The sequence below is a fragment of the Pteropus medius genome, unplaced genomic scaffold, assembly GCF_902729225.1.
Source record: "Pteropus medius unplaced genomic scaffold, Ma_sr-lr_union100, whole genome shotgun sequence".
Lineage (NCBI taxonomy): Eukaryota > Metazoa > Chordata > Mammalia > Chiroptera > Pteropodidae > Pteropus > Pteropus medius.
The window spans coordinates 60,063,538-60,077,499 of record NW_024344378.1 but is presented as its reverse complement, the minus strand read 5'-3'; the positions used below and the strand labels follow the sequence as shown (position 1 = coordinate 60,077,499).

Here is a 13,962-nt window from a genome sequence, read left to right as displayed (position 1 = left end):
CTAAAACCATCCTAAATTAAAAGAGAAATATGATCATTGATATTTGTATTTTTCAACCACTTTATTTTCAAAAGATGGAACAGGTATTTGTTTTCATAGTTAAGAGATCAAAGTAGGCAAGGTTTGTGTGTATGTGTGTGTGTCTTTTTTTTTTTTTAATAGGAAATAGGAAGCTTGGCCATTACAGGGCAGAAAATAAAAAAGAACTAGATTGTTCCTCGCTGTATTTATTCCCAGTCAAGCCAGTAGACCAGGTTGCTTTTAAACCTCACTTACTTGGAATCATATATCTTTGATTTCTCTATCCTCTTACGAAGTTATGTCTAATGACACCAATACTAACTGCTTTATGGTTTTGAAGGTTTTAAAACTCATCTTATTTGGTTTTCCAAGTAATTCTTTGAGGTAAACAGTATAAGAATTATTAACAAGCCTGATTTTTAGATAACAAAATGAAGTCCAATGAGATTGAGTTACTTAAGGATTCATTTTGGGTTCTTTACATCTCCTAATCTCAGTGCAGTGTTCTTTTTACCATACTGTGCTATCTTTGTAAGAATGATTTTTTTGATATGTGCTAGTTATATGGTATTTCGATTAAATATTTCTGGACTCATTGTTTTAACCTCAGTTAATACAATAGTCTTCCTGTTTTGCATGTTAATTATTATTTATATGGCAAATACTTACTCAACTGCTTCTATATTCTTGCATTACAAGATGCTAATGTAGACACAAATGTTAATAATTTATAGTTCCCACCCTCGAATAACCAACAGTCTAGTGAGGGAGTTAGATTACATTTTAAACTGCTTTATTGAGTTATAACTGACATACAATAAATTGTATCTTTTCAAGTATATAATTAAGTAAGTTTTAACATACAGCTATACACATGAAACTACCTTTTGCCCATGTTTTAATTGGGTGGTTTTGTTTTTTGTTGTTGAGTTTCGAATGTACTTTATATATTTTTGGATACATATCAGCTATGTGTGATATGTCTTTTAATTATCTTAACAGCGACTTTTGAAGATCAGAAGTTTTCCAATTTTGAAGTTCAGTTTATTGTTCTTTTTGGTTTCGTATTTTCTAATTTGATTACTGAGGCTTTATAATTCATGTTAGTATGAACCCTCCAACTTTTTCTTCTTTAGAGTTGTTTTGCTGAATTTTAGAATCAGTTTGTCAATATCTACAAAAAAACTTGCTGGAATTTTAGGAGTGCTTTGAATCTATAGATCAATTTAGGAAGCATTACATTTTAATAATATTTAGTCTGACACATAGATGAAATATCTCTCTGTATGTTTAGGTTTTCTTTAATTTCAGTAATATTTTATGCTTTTCATTATATACTTTTACGTATTCTCAGATTTATTCCTAAGTATTTCATACTTTTTGTTGCTATTTTAAGTATATTTTCAAAATCTCAGTTTCTGATTGTTCCTTGCTACTGTATAGAAATGTAATTGATTTTCAGATTTCAATTTAATCTATTATGTGCAGATTACTGTCAAGCACAGAAGGAAAAACCAACTCTACTTACGGTGTCAAGGAAGGCTCACACAAGAAACAACATGAATTTTATAATTATTTTTTGTTTTGTAGCTGAGTATCTTATCCAGAATTCTAGATGAATTTATAGGATTTTAGTATATTTTAATTCTTTTAAAAATTATTTTTATGAAGCAATGTGCTAAGTAATAGATTAGAAACTGTAGTATTGACTTTAAATCTTTTAAGTTTTGTTATGGAAAATTTTAGTCATCTGTGAAAATATAATATTTTTCATAGCTTTAATATTTATATATATAAATATATTTGTATATTTATATATATTTGTATATTTGTGTGTATGAGAAATTTCAAACGTATAGAAAAGTTTCAAAGATAATACAAGGAATTTCCATATAGTCTTCACCCAAATTTACCAGTTTACATTTCTGCTCCATCTACTTTATCATTCTTTATTTTCTTTTCCTGAACTATTTAAGAGTACATTGGAGACATTGTGCCTTTTTACCCCAAGTAGTTTGTTGTATTTTTTCTAAGAACTAGGATATGCTCCTTCATCAATACAGCACAGTTATCAAAATTAGGAAATTTAACATTGATAAAGTACTATTAGCTAATCCCTAGTCAATATTCTAATCCTGTCAATTATTCTATTATACACTTTGTCGCTTTTTCTCCCTAGTCTACAATCCAATCCAGGATCAAACTTTGAATATAGATTTGATCATGTGTCTTTTAAACTGGACAGTTTCCCAACCTTTCCTTGGGTTTGTTCACCTTGATATTTTTAAAGTATATAAGCCAGTTACTTCATAGAATGTCTGCTATTTTGGGGTTTGCCTAGTGTTTCTTCATAACTAGACTCAGTTTATTCATTCTGATAAGACTCCCTCTGAAGTGATGTGTCCTACTCAGTGTATGTTTTAAGGAGAAAAATAATAACAGTTTGTCCCAGTATTTGTGATATTAGGTGTTATGATTTGGTTAAGGTGGGATCTGCCTAGTTTCTCCACTGTCAAGTTACTCTTTTTGCCTTTGTAATTAATCTGTATTTATGTTTTTTACATACTTTGAAACTGTAAATATCCTGTCCTCATTAAACGTTCACCCAGTAATTTTAGCAGCCCTTGATAATTTTTTTAGCTTCATCATTGTTTTTATATTTAGTAGTTGGCACTACTTTAAGGAACCATTTTCCCCTTCTCTCTCATTTATGTATATTTGTTTATAAATATTTGTGTAAGTATATGGATTCTTATTCAGTGGGTTATAATCCATTACTATTATCTATTTGGATGCTAAATTGTCCCAGATTTGATCAGTGGGAGCCCGTTCAAGTTAGCAATTGTGTCCCTTCGAATGTGCCATCATTCTTTAATGCCCTTCCTTCTTTTTTTTGGCACACAATGATGTTCTAGGCTCATCTTGTATATTCCCTGCCCCAGTTCTGGAATCAACCATTTCTCCAAGGAGTTTTGGATTTTAGCTAGTTTTTAGAAATCAAGATTTGAATGCTCAGCATGCTTATTGCTACAAAGAGTGTCTTTGCTTCTATGCCCTCTCAGCAGACAGAGCTAGGATATGCATGTTATACATACACATGCATACACATACATACACACACCCCCAACTGAATTCATATGGATATCTGCCATTCCCATCCAACATCACAACATATATTCTTGTCTTCCCCTTTTCCATATTTGAAACTCACTTCCCTGACAACGTAAAATGTGGCTCCCAGTGTCCTCAGTTTATTTTTTCATTTGCTTAAATCTAGATACGCAAAAGGTGACATCAGAACTTCTAAGCCATGTCACTGCAAAAAGCAAACCTGTTAGGTAGAGTTTGGTATTTGTTTATCTCCCTCGCTCCCTCTGGAGATAAATTTTATACACACCAAAGAACATAATATTAATTGTATAATTTGGTGAATTTTGGCAAATAGATAGACCCTTGTATCTCGCATCCCTATCAAGACATAGAACAACATGTCCATCACCCCCAGAAACTGTCAGTCAGTTTCTGATCAATCTCCATGACAGCCCCAGCATTAACCACAATTTTTATTTTTAATTATAAAGTAGTTTTGTCTTTTTATAATTTCATGTAAATTACTTATTGTATACTCTTCTATGCCTCACTTCTTTTGCTCAGCATTGTGTATGAGATTTGTCTATGTTTTTGAGTGTATCGGTGGTTCGTTCCTTTTTATTACTAGTAATGTTTGTATGATTATAACACTTGCTAATTACCTATTGATGGATATTTGGAGTTTCTACTTTTAGGCTTATGATGGTCTTTTTTATATGTCAACTCGGCTAGGCTAGAGGCCCCAGTTACTCAGTCAAACACTAATATAGGTGTTCTAAAGATATTTTGTAGATATAATTTAAATCCATAATCAGCTGACTTTAAGTAATGGAAATTATCCTAAGAATCTGGGAGGGTCCGATTCAGTCAGTCAAAAATTCTTAAGAGCAATGCTGAGAGTTCACTGAAGAAGAAAGTCCTCCTGTGAACATTAGCCTCAGCCTGTGCCTGAGAGTTCTAGTTCTTAAGACTTGCCTAGTCAGCCCCAACAATTGAATAAGCCTATTCCTTGCAATAAATCTCTTAATATGTGTCTCTTACTGGTTCTCTTTCTCTGCTTGAACTCTGACCGTTATAAGATTATTATGAATAAAGCTGCCATAAACATTCTTATATGCGTTTTTGTGGACATGCATTTCCAATTTCTGTTAGGTAAATACCTAACTCATGGAATTTCTAGGTTAAAGGTAGATGTATGTTTAATTTTATAAGAAATTGCCAAATCATTTTCCAAAATTCTTGTCCATTTTATGTTCTAGTAACAATATATGAGAATTCTACTTGTTCTACATCCTTGTCAACATTAAATGTCATTCTTTTTGATTTTAGCCATTCAGTTAGATATGTAGTGGTATATCACAGTGCTCATGATTTGTATTTCTCTGGTGACTAGTGATGTTGACCAGTATTTCACATAGGCGTTAGGCAATTGTTTATTTTCCTCAGTTAAGGTTATATTCAAGTCTTTTTCCTATTGTTTTTATTATTGACTTATAGGAGTTCTTCAAATATTCTAAATACAAATCTTCGTCAGATATTTGTTTGCCAAATATTTTTTTCTCCAGTCTTTCCTAAGCATTTTCCTAAAGGTGTTTTAATATTGATCTAATCTAGTTTATTTTAAAAAAAATTATTGAGGTTACTATTTTCTTTATCCTAAGAAATTTTTACCTACCCTCATGTCATAAAACCATTCTCCTATGTTTTCTTCTAGAAGTTTCATAGTTTTGGGTTTATGTTTGTTATTGATCTCAAATAGTTTTTATTCATAACGTGAGATAATAGTTGAAGTTTATGGGTTTTTTTTTTCTATATGCATATCTACTTGTTCCAGCAACATTTGTTGGAAGGACTGTTCTTTTCCCAAAACATTGTTTTATTATTATTAATTTTTTCTGGCTTTATTGAAGTATAATAGACAATTATTTGCTTGCATTTACAGTTGTACAATTCAATGAGTTTTTTTTTTTTCAATTACAGTTGGCATACAATAATATACTAGTTTCAGTTGTATCCCAATACATTGCTTTAGCCCCCTTTGGTGAAAAGTCAATTGACCATGCAAGTGCAGATTTACCTATTCTGTTTAGTTCTATTGATCTATTTGTTCTTTCCTTAGGCCATGACTAATTACAGTTGACCCTTGAACAACATAGGTTTGAGTAATGGGCCCAGTCATATGCAGATTTTTTAAAATTAATACCTGTATTGTTTTTGATCCTTGGGAGTTCAGGCATGCAGAGAGACAACTGTATGCATTGATCTATGCCATTTTTTATAGGGCTCTCGAGCATCTGCCAATTATGTATCTGCAGGTAGTCCTGGAACCAATCCCCCACAGATATCAAGGGACAACTAAAGTTTTTGGGGAGTCCAAATTTATACACAGATTTTCAACTGTTCAGGGTGTGGCACCCTAACTGCCCCCTCCTCCGCACCCCGGCGCCCCCATGCCGGCATTGTTCAAGGTCAACTGTAAATGTTGAATCCTCCAATTTTTTTTTTTTTCAAAAATGTTTTGGCAATTCTAGGCTATTTGCATTTCCATGTAACTTTTAGAATCCTCTGTTCTGTCTGTAAATTGATAGTTAAATGTAGAGGCCATTTGTAATCTTGATCACATTTACTATTCTTTGTATATAAAAGCCTCAGAGTTGTTTAAGTAAACTTGTAACAAGTTAACCCAACCCTAAAAATGAAATGAATTTGATTTTGGATAAAGAACTGACAGTTCATAATGAGCATGTCATAATTTGATTTTGTGTTCTTTTTATTTTTATTAAATATGTTCTCTATTTTTTTGTAAATTTATGTTTTATCAAGTCTTGTATATTCTAGAGTCATTTTTTCCCTGAATATGAAGTCTTTGTCGTAGGTATTTTCAGTCTCGGACCTTTATTATATGAGTAGTCATTTGTTAACAAATGATAGTTCAACTGCCTGAGTTAGTCTGTTTGCATTTTATTTACTGGCAAAATTAGGGCAATTGTACTTAAAAAAATCATTAATCTTAGTTATCAATGTTGTTTTACTTCTTCATCTTTTCTTTTTTCTATTTTATATGCCAGAGTATTATCTTGCTCAGGGTTTTCAGCTTTTCATTTTACTGTTTTTCTTTTATTCTTGAAAAATCAAGTGATTATTGGGTTGACCATAGGAATTGGAATGAGTTTAGTTAAATAGGAGCAATTTTGACACCATCTCTCCTGATACATGTTCAGGTACGATGAATTAGAAATCTATGTTATATGGCAAGTTTGATGTATATTCTCATCAGATTAATATTAATTATGCTTTTTTTCCCTCCTTTTCCTCTCATACCATAATATTCTGGTTTTACAAAGCATTTTTGAAGAACCTTGCCTGTTGATAGGCAAATCTTAGATTTAATTTTAATGACACTTTTCTTAGCAGAGAATGTCTTTATGTAAAATCTATTTTCTCAATAGTACGAACTAAATATTACCATCAGATTACTGACATTGAAGAGAATGAACTTTTATAAAACAGTCTGTATGCTTTCCTTATAAAAGAAGGAAATGAGTATTACAGAGCATATTTTGTTTTCTGTATTGATTGAGACATTTAGTTGCTGTATGATAAACATTGTGGTCGCCTTAGGAAACATCTTTTTTTAATCTATGGGAAATAATAACATGTCATTAAGACCAATGGTTTTTTATTGTTATTGTGTTTTAGTTGACATTTGCCAATAAGATATTTAAAGAAAGGAGGGATAAGTTTATTAATAAAGACCTTTTAAAAGATACAGCTTTTAAGAAAATATTTCTGAAAAGTAATATTGGCAGATTATTTTTTTCAGGTACTGAACAGTACAGCGAATACACAGGTTATGCCGAAACGTATCGTTGGGCCCGGAGCCATGAAGATGAGAGCGAAAGGTGAGTTTGTTTCTGAGTTTCTGACTTTAGTATCACATGGCCAAAAGCTAAGGAATGTGGCCTCATATATTCTGCCTCCCATTTATTCTTATTTCAGAAATATAGCTTTCCTTTAAAATTCAGTGTTATAGGTTCATTAGTAGTTAAAACAGTATTACCAATCTCCATGTGCCAAAGGGAAGAACGGTGAAATAAAAGCCAAAAGTCTAAATCAAGAACAAGAAGGATAGCACTTTCTATAGTTTTTTTTATCTCTCAGCTGTCAATTGTAAGCAGCCAGTAGTGGTTAACTTCCAAGGCCAAACTTATTAAGAATAGTTCCTAATTGTCGCATAAAGCGTTTAAACAGCATATGTAGTTATCCTTAACTTTTCTGGGAAATTAGGTAGGTGGGGGAAACTTATGTTTGGACAGTTTGCCTAATGCCACAAAACAGTTGACTGCAGGACTTACAGTGAACTTTGCTGCTGCTATTTTTTATTGAAATGTATTTTTACGTGTTGACATCCTTGCTTCCCCACTAAATTGGTTGGCCGGAGGTGAATTTTTATAGAAATAGTACCTGAAAGGTGTGTGTGTGTGTGTGTGTGTGTGTGTGTGTGTGTGTGTGTGTGTGTGAATGAAAAAGAACCATTGTGGCAGAAAGAATCAGCAGTTGACCATGTAGCTATATAAACTTATTCTTTGTAATAATCTCAAGTCCTGCTCTGGGTCTCTTTCCCTTTGTTTTGGTTAAAATATGTGGTTGCAGCGATTATCTATGTAGATGTTTAATTCTTCCTAATAGTTTACTGACTGACATGAAGGTTTTTATTGCTATTCAATGTAGAAAGTTGTTTGGCATATTAATATTTGCAAGTTTGTAAGAACTGAAATATTTGGAATTTCATGTTTCCAAAATTATCTTCACTCAGTCTTTCCTATTTCCACAGGCAATGTGCTTTGCTATCTTTGTCTTTTTAAAAATAATTTCACAGTCAGCAATTGAGCACAGTAGGTAGAATGTTATACTGAATCATTACACATTTTTTGTTAGCACTTGACTTGGATGGTATATGATAATGATACATACTCAGTGACCTAAAGCAGGTCTTTCAGAACAAAGGAGAAATGAGCTCTTGTTGAAATACAAATTCCGTGTCTTAAGTATTAGAGGAAAACAAAGAACTAAGTTCCTTTTGTTTGCCCCCAAGCCCTTTAACCTCCGGGACTCATTGTAAATGATATACCCATTTACAATATGTCAAATTCGTTGTCACTTGGTAATTTTTCACTTTGTTGTTTAATGCCTGGCCGTCCACAATATGTATGTGTCTTGGAATCTAAAAGGAAATAGTGTTTTCTGCCTTTCTGTTTTGCTGAGACCTATAGTCATGGATTCGTTTGTTTCTTTTTAATATTTTAACCCTGTCAAAGTCTCAGAAACCTGACCCTGTGAGGGTTTTACTTTGTGAGTGCCATTCTCCATCTCTCATCTTTCCCTCATCTGTCTTGCCTCAGGGACGACTGGCAGCGGCGCAGCACTGAAATTGTCGCCATCGATGCCCTTCACTTCAGACGCTACCTCGACCAGTTTGTGCCTGAAAAAATTAGACGTGAGCTTAACAAGGCCAGTAACCTTATTTCTGAGTTCATCTGTCAGCTGTCATTATTTACTGCCATTTTATTAATGCTGAAATTAATGCTTTCTGGTAATTCTTGCAGTGTCAGTATATCTGCCCACAGCTCTCCTGATTTAATGGATCTGTCAGCTTGTACAAGATGTACTTTCCATTTCGTAATTGGTTGATTACTGATGCCAGATAGACTGTTGCTTGACATTAAGCCCCACACATGCATTTATCTCAGCAAGTGCATTATCATTGTAAAACCATATGGAATGAATGAGCCTTGAAAATTTTTTTAGACCTACCCAGTGATGTTTTCTTCGCAGGGTATGCTGTCAGAATTAAAACATAAACTGTAAAAGTCAAATTAATGTTGTTCTATTATAGGTAAGAATAATGTGTAAATTATTTACTGATTGGGTAATTTGACATTATGATGGAATCTATGATTTTCTATGACAGTGCTATCTACTATAATCATTTTATTTTTTTATTCCTATTGTTAGTTCAAATTTTCGCTACTGTTAACCAAACCATATCAAACTCTGTCATACAATAAAGTGCCGATACTGTTCTCTAGTTTTAGGGTCTGACCAAAACAGTTGATATTTTCTTTAGTTCCTCAGATTACTCTCACAGACAAAAAGACTGACCCAATTCTGAAAACTTATTTCTTAACTCCCATGAGTAAGGTTTAGTTATGGGATTATTTAAGATAATGAGGTTTGTGGTTCTGCATAGTTAAACATGTGCCAATCCCTACACAGACATTTGATAGTGACAGCAGACTGGGTGTACCATTGCAAGGAGATTGGGAGTACATGTGTGTCATTCAGTATATCATCTTTGCATCTTCTCCCCGAGTTTTCTCTCTGTGATGCTCCACTTACTCCATCTGAACCACCTTGCCTTCCATATTGTTAGTAAAATAAACAACCAAATAATCCAAAAAGGCTTTTTCTACACTTATAACTTAGTAGATATTATGAATGTAATTACATGTATTATCTTCTGTACTAATCTACTTGAGAATCTAATTTATTATTGGACATATATTCTTATATATAATTTATTACTTTATTTTAATGTTTAGCATTGTCAAAGGAATCTCATAAAAAGATTGAAGAATAAATACACTGTTTTCCAAAGTTTTACTTAATATAACAGCTATTGTTTATCTTTTTTTAAAAAGTAATTCTGCTATCCAAAAAGACTATTACTTGGTATATCAATAGTTATAATTTCTCCCTTTTACCTGACTCTGAAAGTTAGAGATTTGCCTGAATAATATCTTTTATTATATTAGGTAATTTCAAATGTTAGCCTACTTCACTCTTGCTTTAAAGCAGTTGTCTCTAAGCACATTTTTTTATTATATAGTTTATCAAATAGGATTAGAAGATTTATCTTTAGATTTTCAGCAGATGTTACTTATTTAGCATGTATATGTAAATTTTTCACATGGTCATTGATACTAGAAGACATTTACATAAGCAATAGGTAGTTTGGAGAGAAATATATGAAAAAGAAATGTGTTTAAATATAATCCTATATTAACATAGATTTAAAGGTTTCTTTTTTATGGATAAAGATTATATTCTCAAATACCTCCTGTAGGAGCTAGATCATTCACTTTTAAAAATTATCAATAAATATGATTTTAAAAGATAATCCTGGTCATACATAAGTTTTTTCTTTTTTAAATTCCCCAGGGCCAATTGATGTTCTCTGCATTTACTTGTATAGCACTAACCTTCAGTTACCCATCCTCAAAAACACCAGAAATGTTTAAAACATGAAACCTTGGTATATGTGAATAGTTTGTTAGTTGTAAGTGTTATCAACATTGAAAAACATTTGTAGAATGTAGTGTCCTTATGAGATAGATACACTTTATACCAAAAGAATGAGTCTTTAACCTTTGAACAGAAATTTTATTCCATTCGAGTTAGTCAGTGCTAGCATATTGCCTTGCATATGGGAACTTCTCAAAAATATTTGTAAATGAGTTAGTCACTGCTTAATTAAACTTCTTACATATTACTAATACAGTTTTTTTTAAGATAAACATTTTAGACATAAATACATTATCTCAAATCACTCAGAATATTACAACTTTATGGATATTTCCTAAATATTCTTCAAACACTAAATAAAACCCAGTAAATCCAGTGTCAATTCAAGTGTGAAAATAGGTGAAACTGTATGAAGCAGATGAATTGATTTTTAATATACAATAATGCAGTTCTCTCTTTGTTTTCAACCTGCCATTATTTTTGTCACTGTGCAGTTAAATCTGATTTATATTTCATAAAAGATTCAGTCAAATGCATGTAGAAACTTTTTAGAAATTGTATAGGTAACAATAGTAAGAGTAATCACTAACATTAAATGATTGCTAGGTACTCTACTTAGCACTTGAAATTCGATGTCTGATTTAATCCTAACCACTTAGGGAGGTGTAGACAGTGGTCTTATCTCTAATTTAGAGATAATGAACTGAACCTCAGGAAGTTGACTAACTTGCCCCAGGTCACACTGGTAGGCAGTGAGAAAGCTAAGACTTGAATCCAGGTTCCCCCTCTTTCAAATCACTTTTTAAAAATTTAACTCCTCCCGCATAGAGATTACTATAACTATATCTGTTTTTCTAGACTTTTTACCTGTTTCAGTCTTAAGTCATTAAGAATATTCCCTGCGTTTGCTTAATACATGATCTTCTACAAGCATGTATGTATGCATGGCTTACCTTTCTCTTTTAGTCATAATCCTGTACCGTGAGCAAGCTGCCATTTCAATGCTTTTTTCTCAGTATCCTTTTCTGTTTGATTTTTTTTTATTCAAGGAAATTTGAGTGTTTTCCCCCTAGCTTATTTATTAAATTCCCATGAAACAAGGAAATACCACAGGTATAAAGTAGCCCATCAACACATGGGCTAACTTTGAGAAAGCACCTAGCACATGGAAAAGCATTTGATAAATCTATGTTTTTGATAAATGTATGTATGTTTTCACTACTATATTTGAAAACATTTGCTCTTTTAACAAAGAATTAGTTTTCTAATTCTTTCATTGAAAATGAAGAAAGCAGTAAATGATTTTATTAAATGTCATTGACAGCTTAATTAGGAAACTAATCCAGTAACTTTGGGCCTTCTAAATTAAAGCATTCCATCATTTATTATTTGTACTTACCTATTAAAATAGAATTATGAATTTTAGTACAAGCAACAGGGAGTTTTCTATAAACTGAACAGCACAACTTGGAGAGAATATTAAATGTTTTACTTCTCACTGTATTTTGTCACACAGTTTAAAGCAGAAGCCTGTATTAAATCACTTTAGAGATGACTTGCACAATTCTTTTTTTTTTTTTTTGCATGCCAGAGAGAAAGTTGGTGGGAATGGAAAAACTTATTTTTTCTAAATGAAGCAACAGAGCATCTACAAAATTTTTGAACTTGAGGGGCCTATCTGCTAGTTTTAGGCATTACTCACCAGATAATAATCGAAAGGGCAATCCTACAAGGTGCTTTATTACCTCTGGAAATAGTCTGCTCCATTCATGGCTCCACCTATCCTACTGAACTCACATGTGACCTGCAAGTAGAATTGGATTTTAAAAAGAAGAATTAGTCTCCTTTTATCTAACTGATACTATGAAGCAATGTTTAATCCTGTGAGAGATCAACTGGATGACATTCTAGAAGAGAATTATCTTTGTGGATAGGAAGAGTTATGACTCCAGTTTGTAAAAGTGGCAAATAGCTCAGGAAGGAAAGAAAGAAATCATCTGTGAAAAATTGTGTTTAGCCATGTTAAATTCATTCAGGTAAGATTAAATAATGAATATATTTCATAGAGGCTTTTGGAATGGGTTTTTTATTAAACTAGAGCTTGATGAACAAAACCAGTTATTTCTAAGTTCAACATTTGATTGTTTATAATCTTAAAGTATGAATTACTTTACTTTTTTAGCAATGTTTCAAAATATATCATTTTTAGTAGGTTTTCTATTAAGTCTTTCAATATATAGAATCAGAATAACCAGAGAGATATCTAATCTAATCCTTGAGGAAACCAAAGTCTGCATAATTCTTTCATTTTTTTTTTCCGGCTTTAATGAATTATAATAATAGACAATTAGTTGCTCGTAGTTACTTTGTACAATTCATTGAGTTTTTTTTCAGTTATGGTTGGCATACAATAATATTTCAGTTGTACAGCATAGTGATCAGAGATCCACATAACTTGCAAAGCGATCACCCCACTAAATCTAGTATCCATCTTCCCCCTTACATATTTATTACATTATTAACCATCTTCCCCATGCTACACTCTACATCTCCATGTCTATTCTGTGACTATCCATTTGTACCTCTTAATCCATTTGCCTTTTTTTTGCCGTTCCCCCAACCAACCCCTTTCCCATCTAGTAGCCCTCAAAATATTCTCTGTATTTATGAGTTCATTTCCATTTTTGTTGTTGATTTTGTTCTTTAGATGCCACATGGACGTGAAATCATGCAATATTTGTCTTTTTCTATCTAACCGATTTCATTCAGCGCAATACCCTCTAGGTCCATCAAGGCAATATCTTTTTCCACCCCCTGCCTTTTAGTCTATGTGTGTCTTTTAACGTGCAGTGAGTCTCTTGTAGGCAGCATATGTAAGGGGCTTGTTTTCTTATCCTTTCAGCCACCGTATCTTTCGGTTGGAGCACTTTTCCATTTGAGGTACTTGTTGATAGGAATGTAGTTATTACCATTCTTTATTCCTGTTTTTGATACATGTTGTTTCTTCTTAAAGAAGTCTCTCCAAAATTTCCTGTAATACTGGCTTGGTGTTGAAATTCCATTAGCTTATTTTGTCTGGGAAGCTCTTTATCGTCCTTCGACTCTAAATGATAACTTTGCTGGATAAAGAGTTCTTGGTTGTAGATCCTGGGTTTTCATCACTTTAGATATTTTGTGCCAAGCCTTTCTGTCCTGCATGGTTTCTTTTGAGAAATCAGCTGCCAGTCTTATGGGTGCTCCTAACTGCTTTATTTCTTCAAACAGCTCTTATGGGTATCTAACTGCTTGATTTCTTCAAACAGCTCTTCAATGTCTTGTTTTCCTTCAGGTACCTCTATGACATGGATATTTTTACATTTAGTAGTGTTCCACAGGCTCCTTAAATTATTATTATAGTCTTTGCTTTCTTTTTTCTTGCCATTCTGATTGATTATCCTTGGCTTCCCATCTCTATATCGGTGTTTCAGTCCTCTTTTTTTTATCCACTCTGTTTATTCCATCTAATTTACTGTTCATCTCAGATAATGTATTCCTCATTTCTGACAG

The 13,962-nt window shown here is 32.5% G+C and overlaps 1 protein-coding gene across 4 annotated transcripts in view; it reads left to right on the top strand.

Moving 5' to 3' along the window:
• The window catches only part of PARG (poly(ADP-ribose) glycohydrolase), a 114,585-nt gene that overhangs the window by 82,291 nt on the left and 18,332 nt on the right, over nt 1-13,962 (top strand). For all 4 annotated transcript variants that reach the window (XM_039872382.1, XM_039872385.1, XM_039872384.1 and 1 more), the window contains 2 exons: nt 6,935-7,013; nt 8,514-8,622. In XM_039872382.1, coding sequence (XP_039728316.1) covers nt 6,935-7,013; nt 8,514-8,622 — 188 coding nt within the window. The remainder of the gene's footprint in view (nt 1-6,934; nt 7,014-8,513; nt 8,623-13,962) is intronic.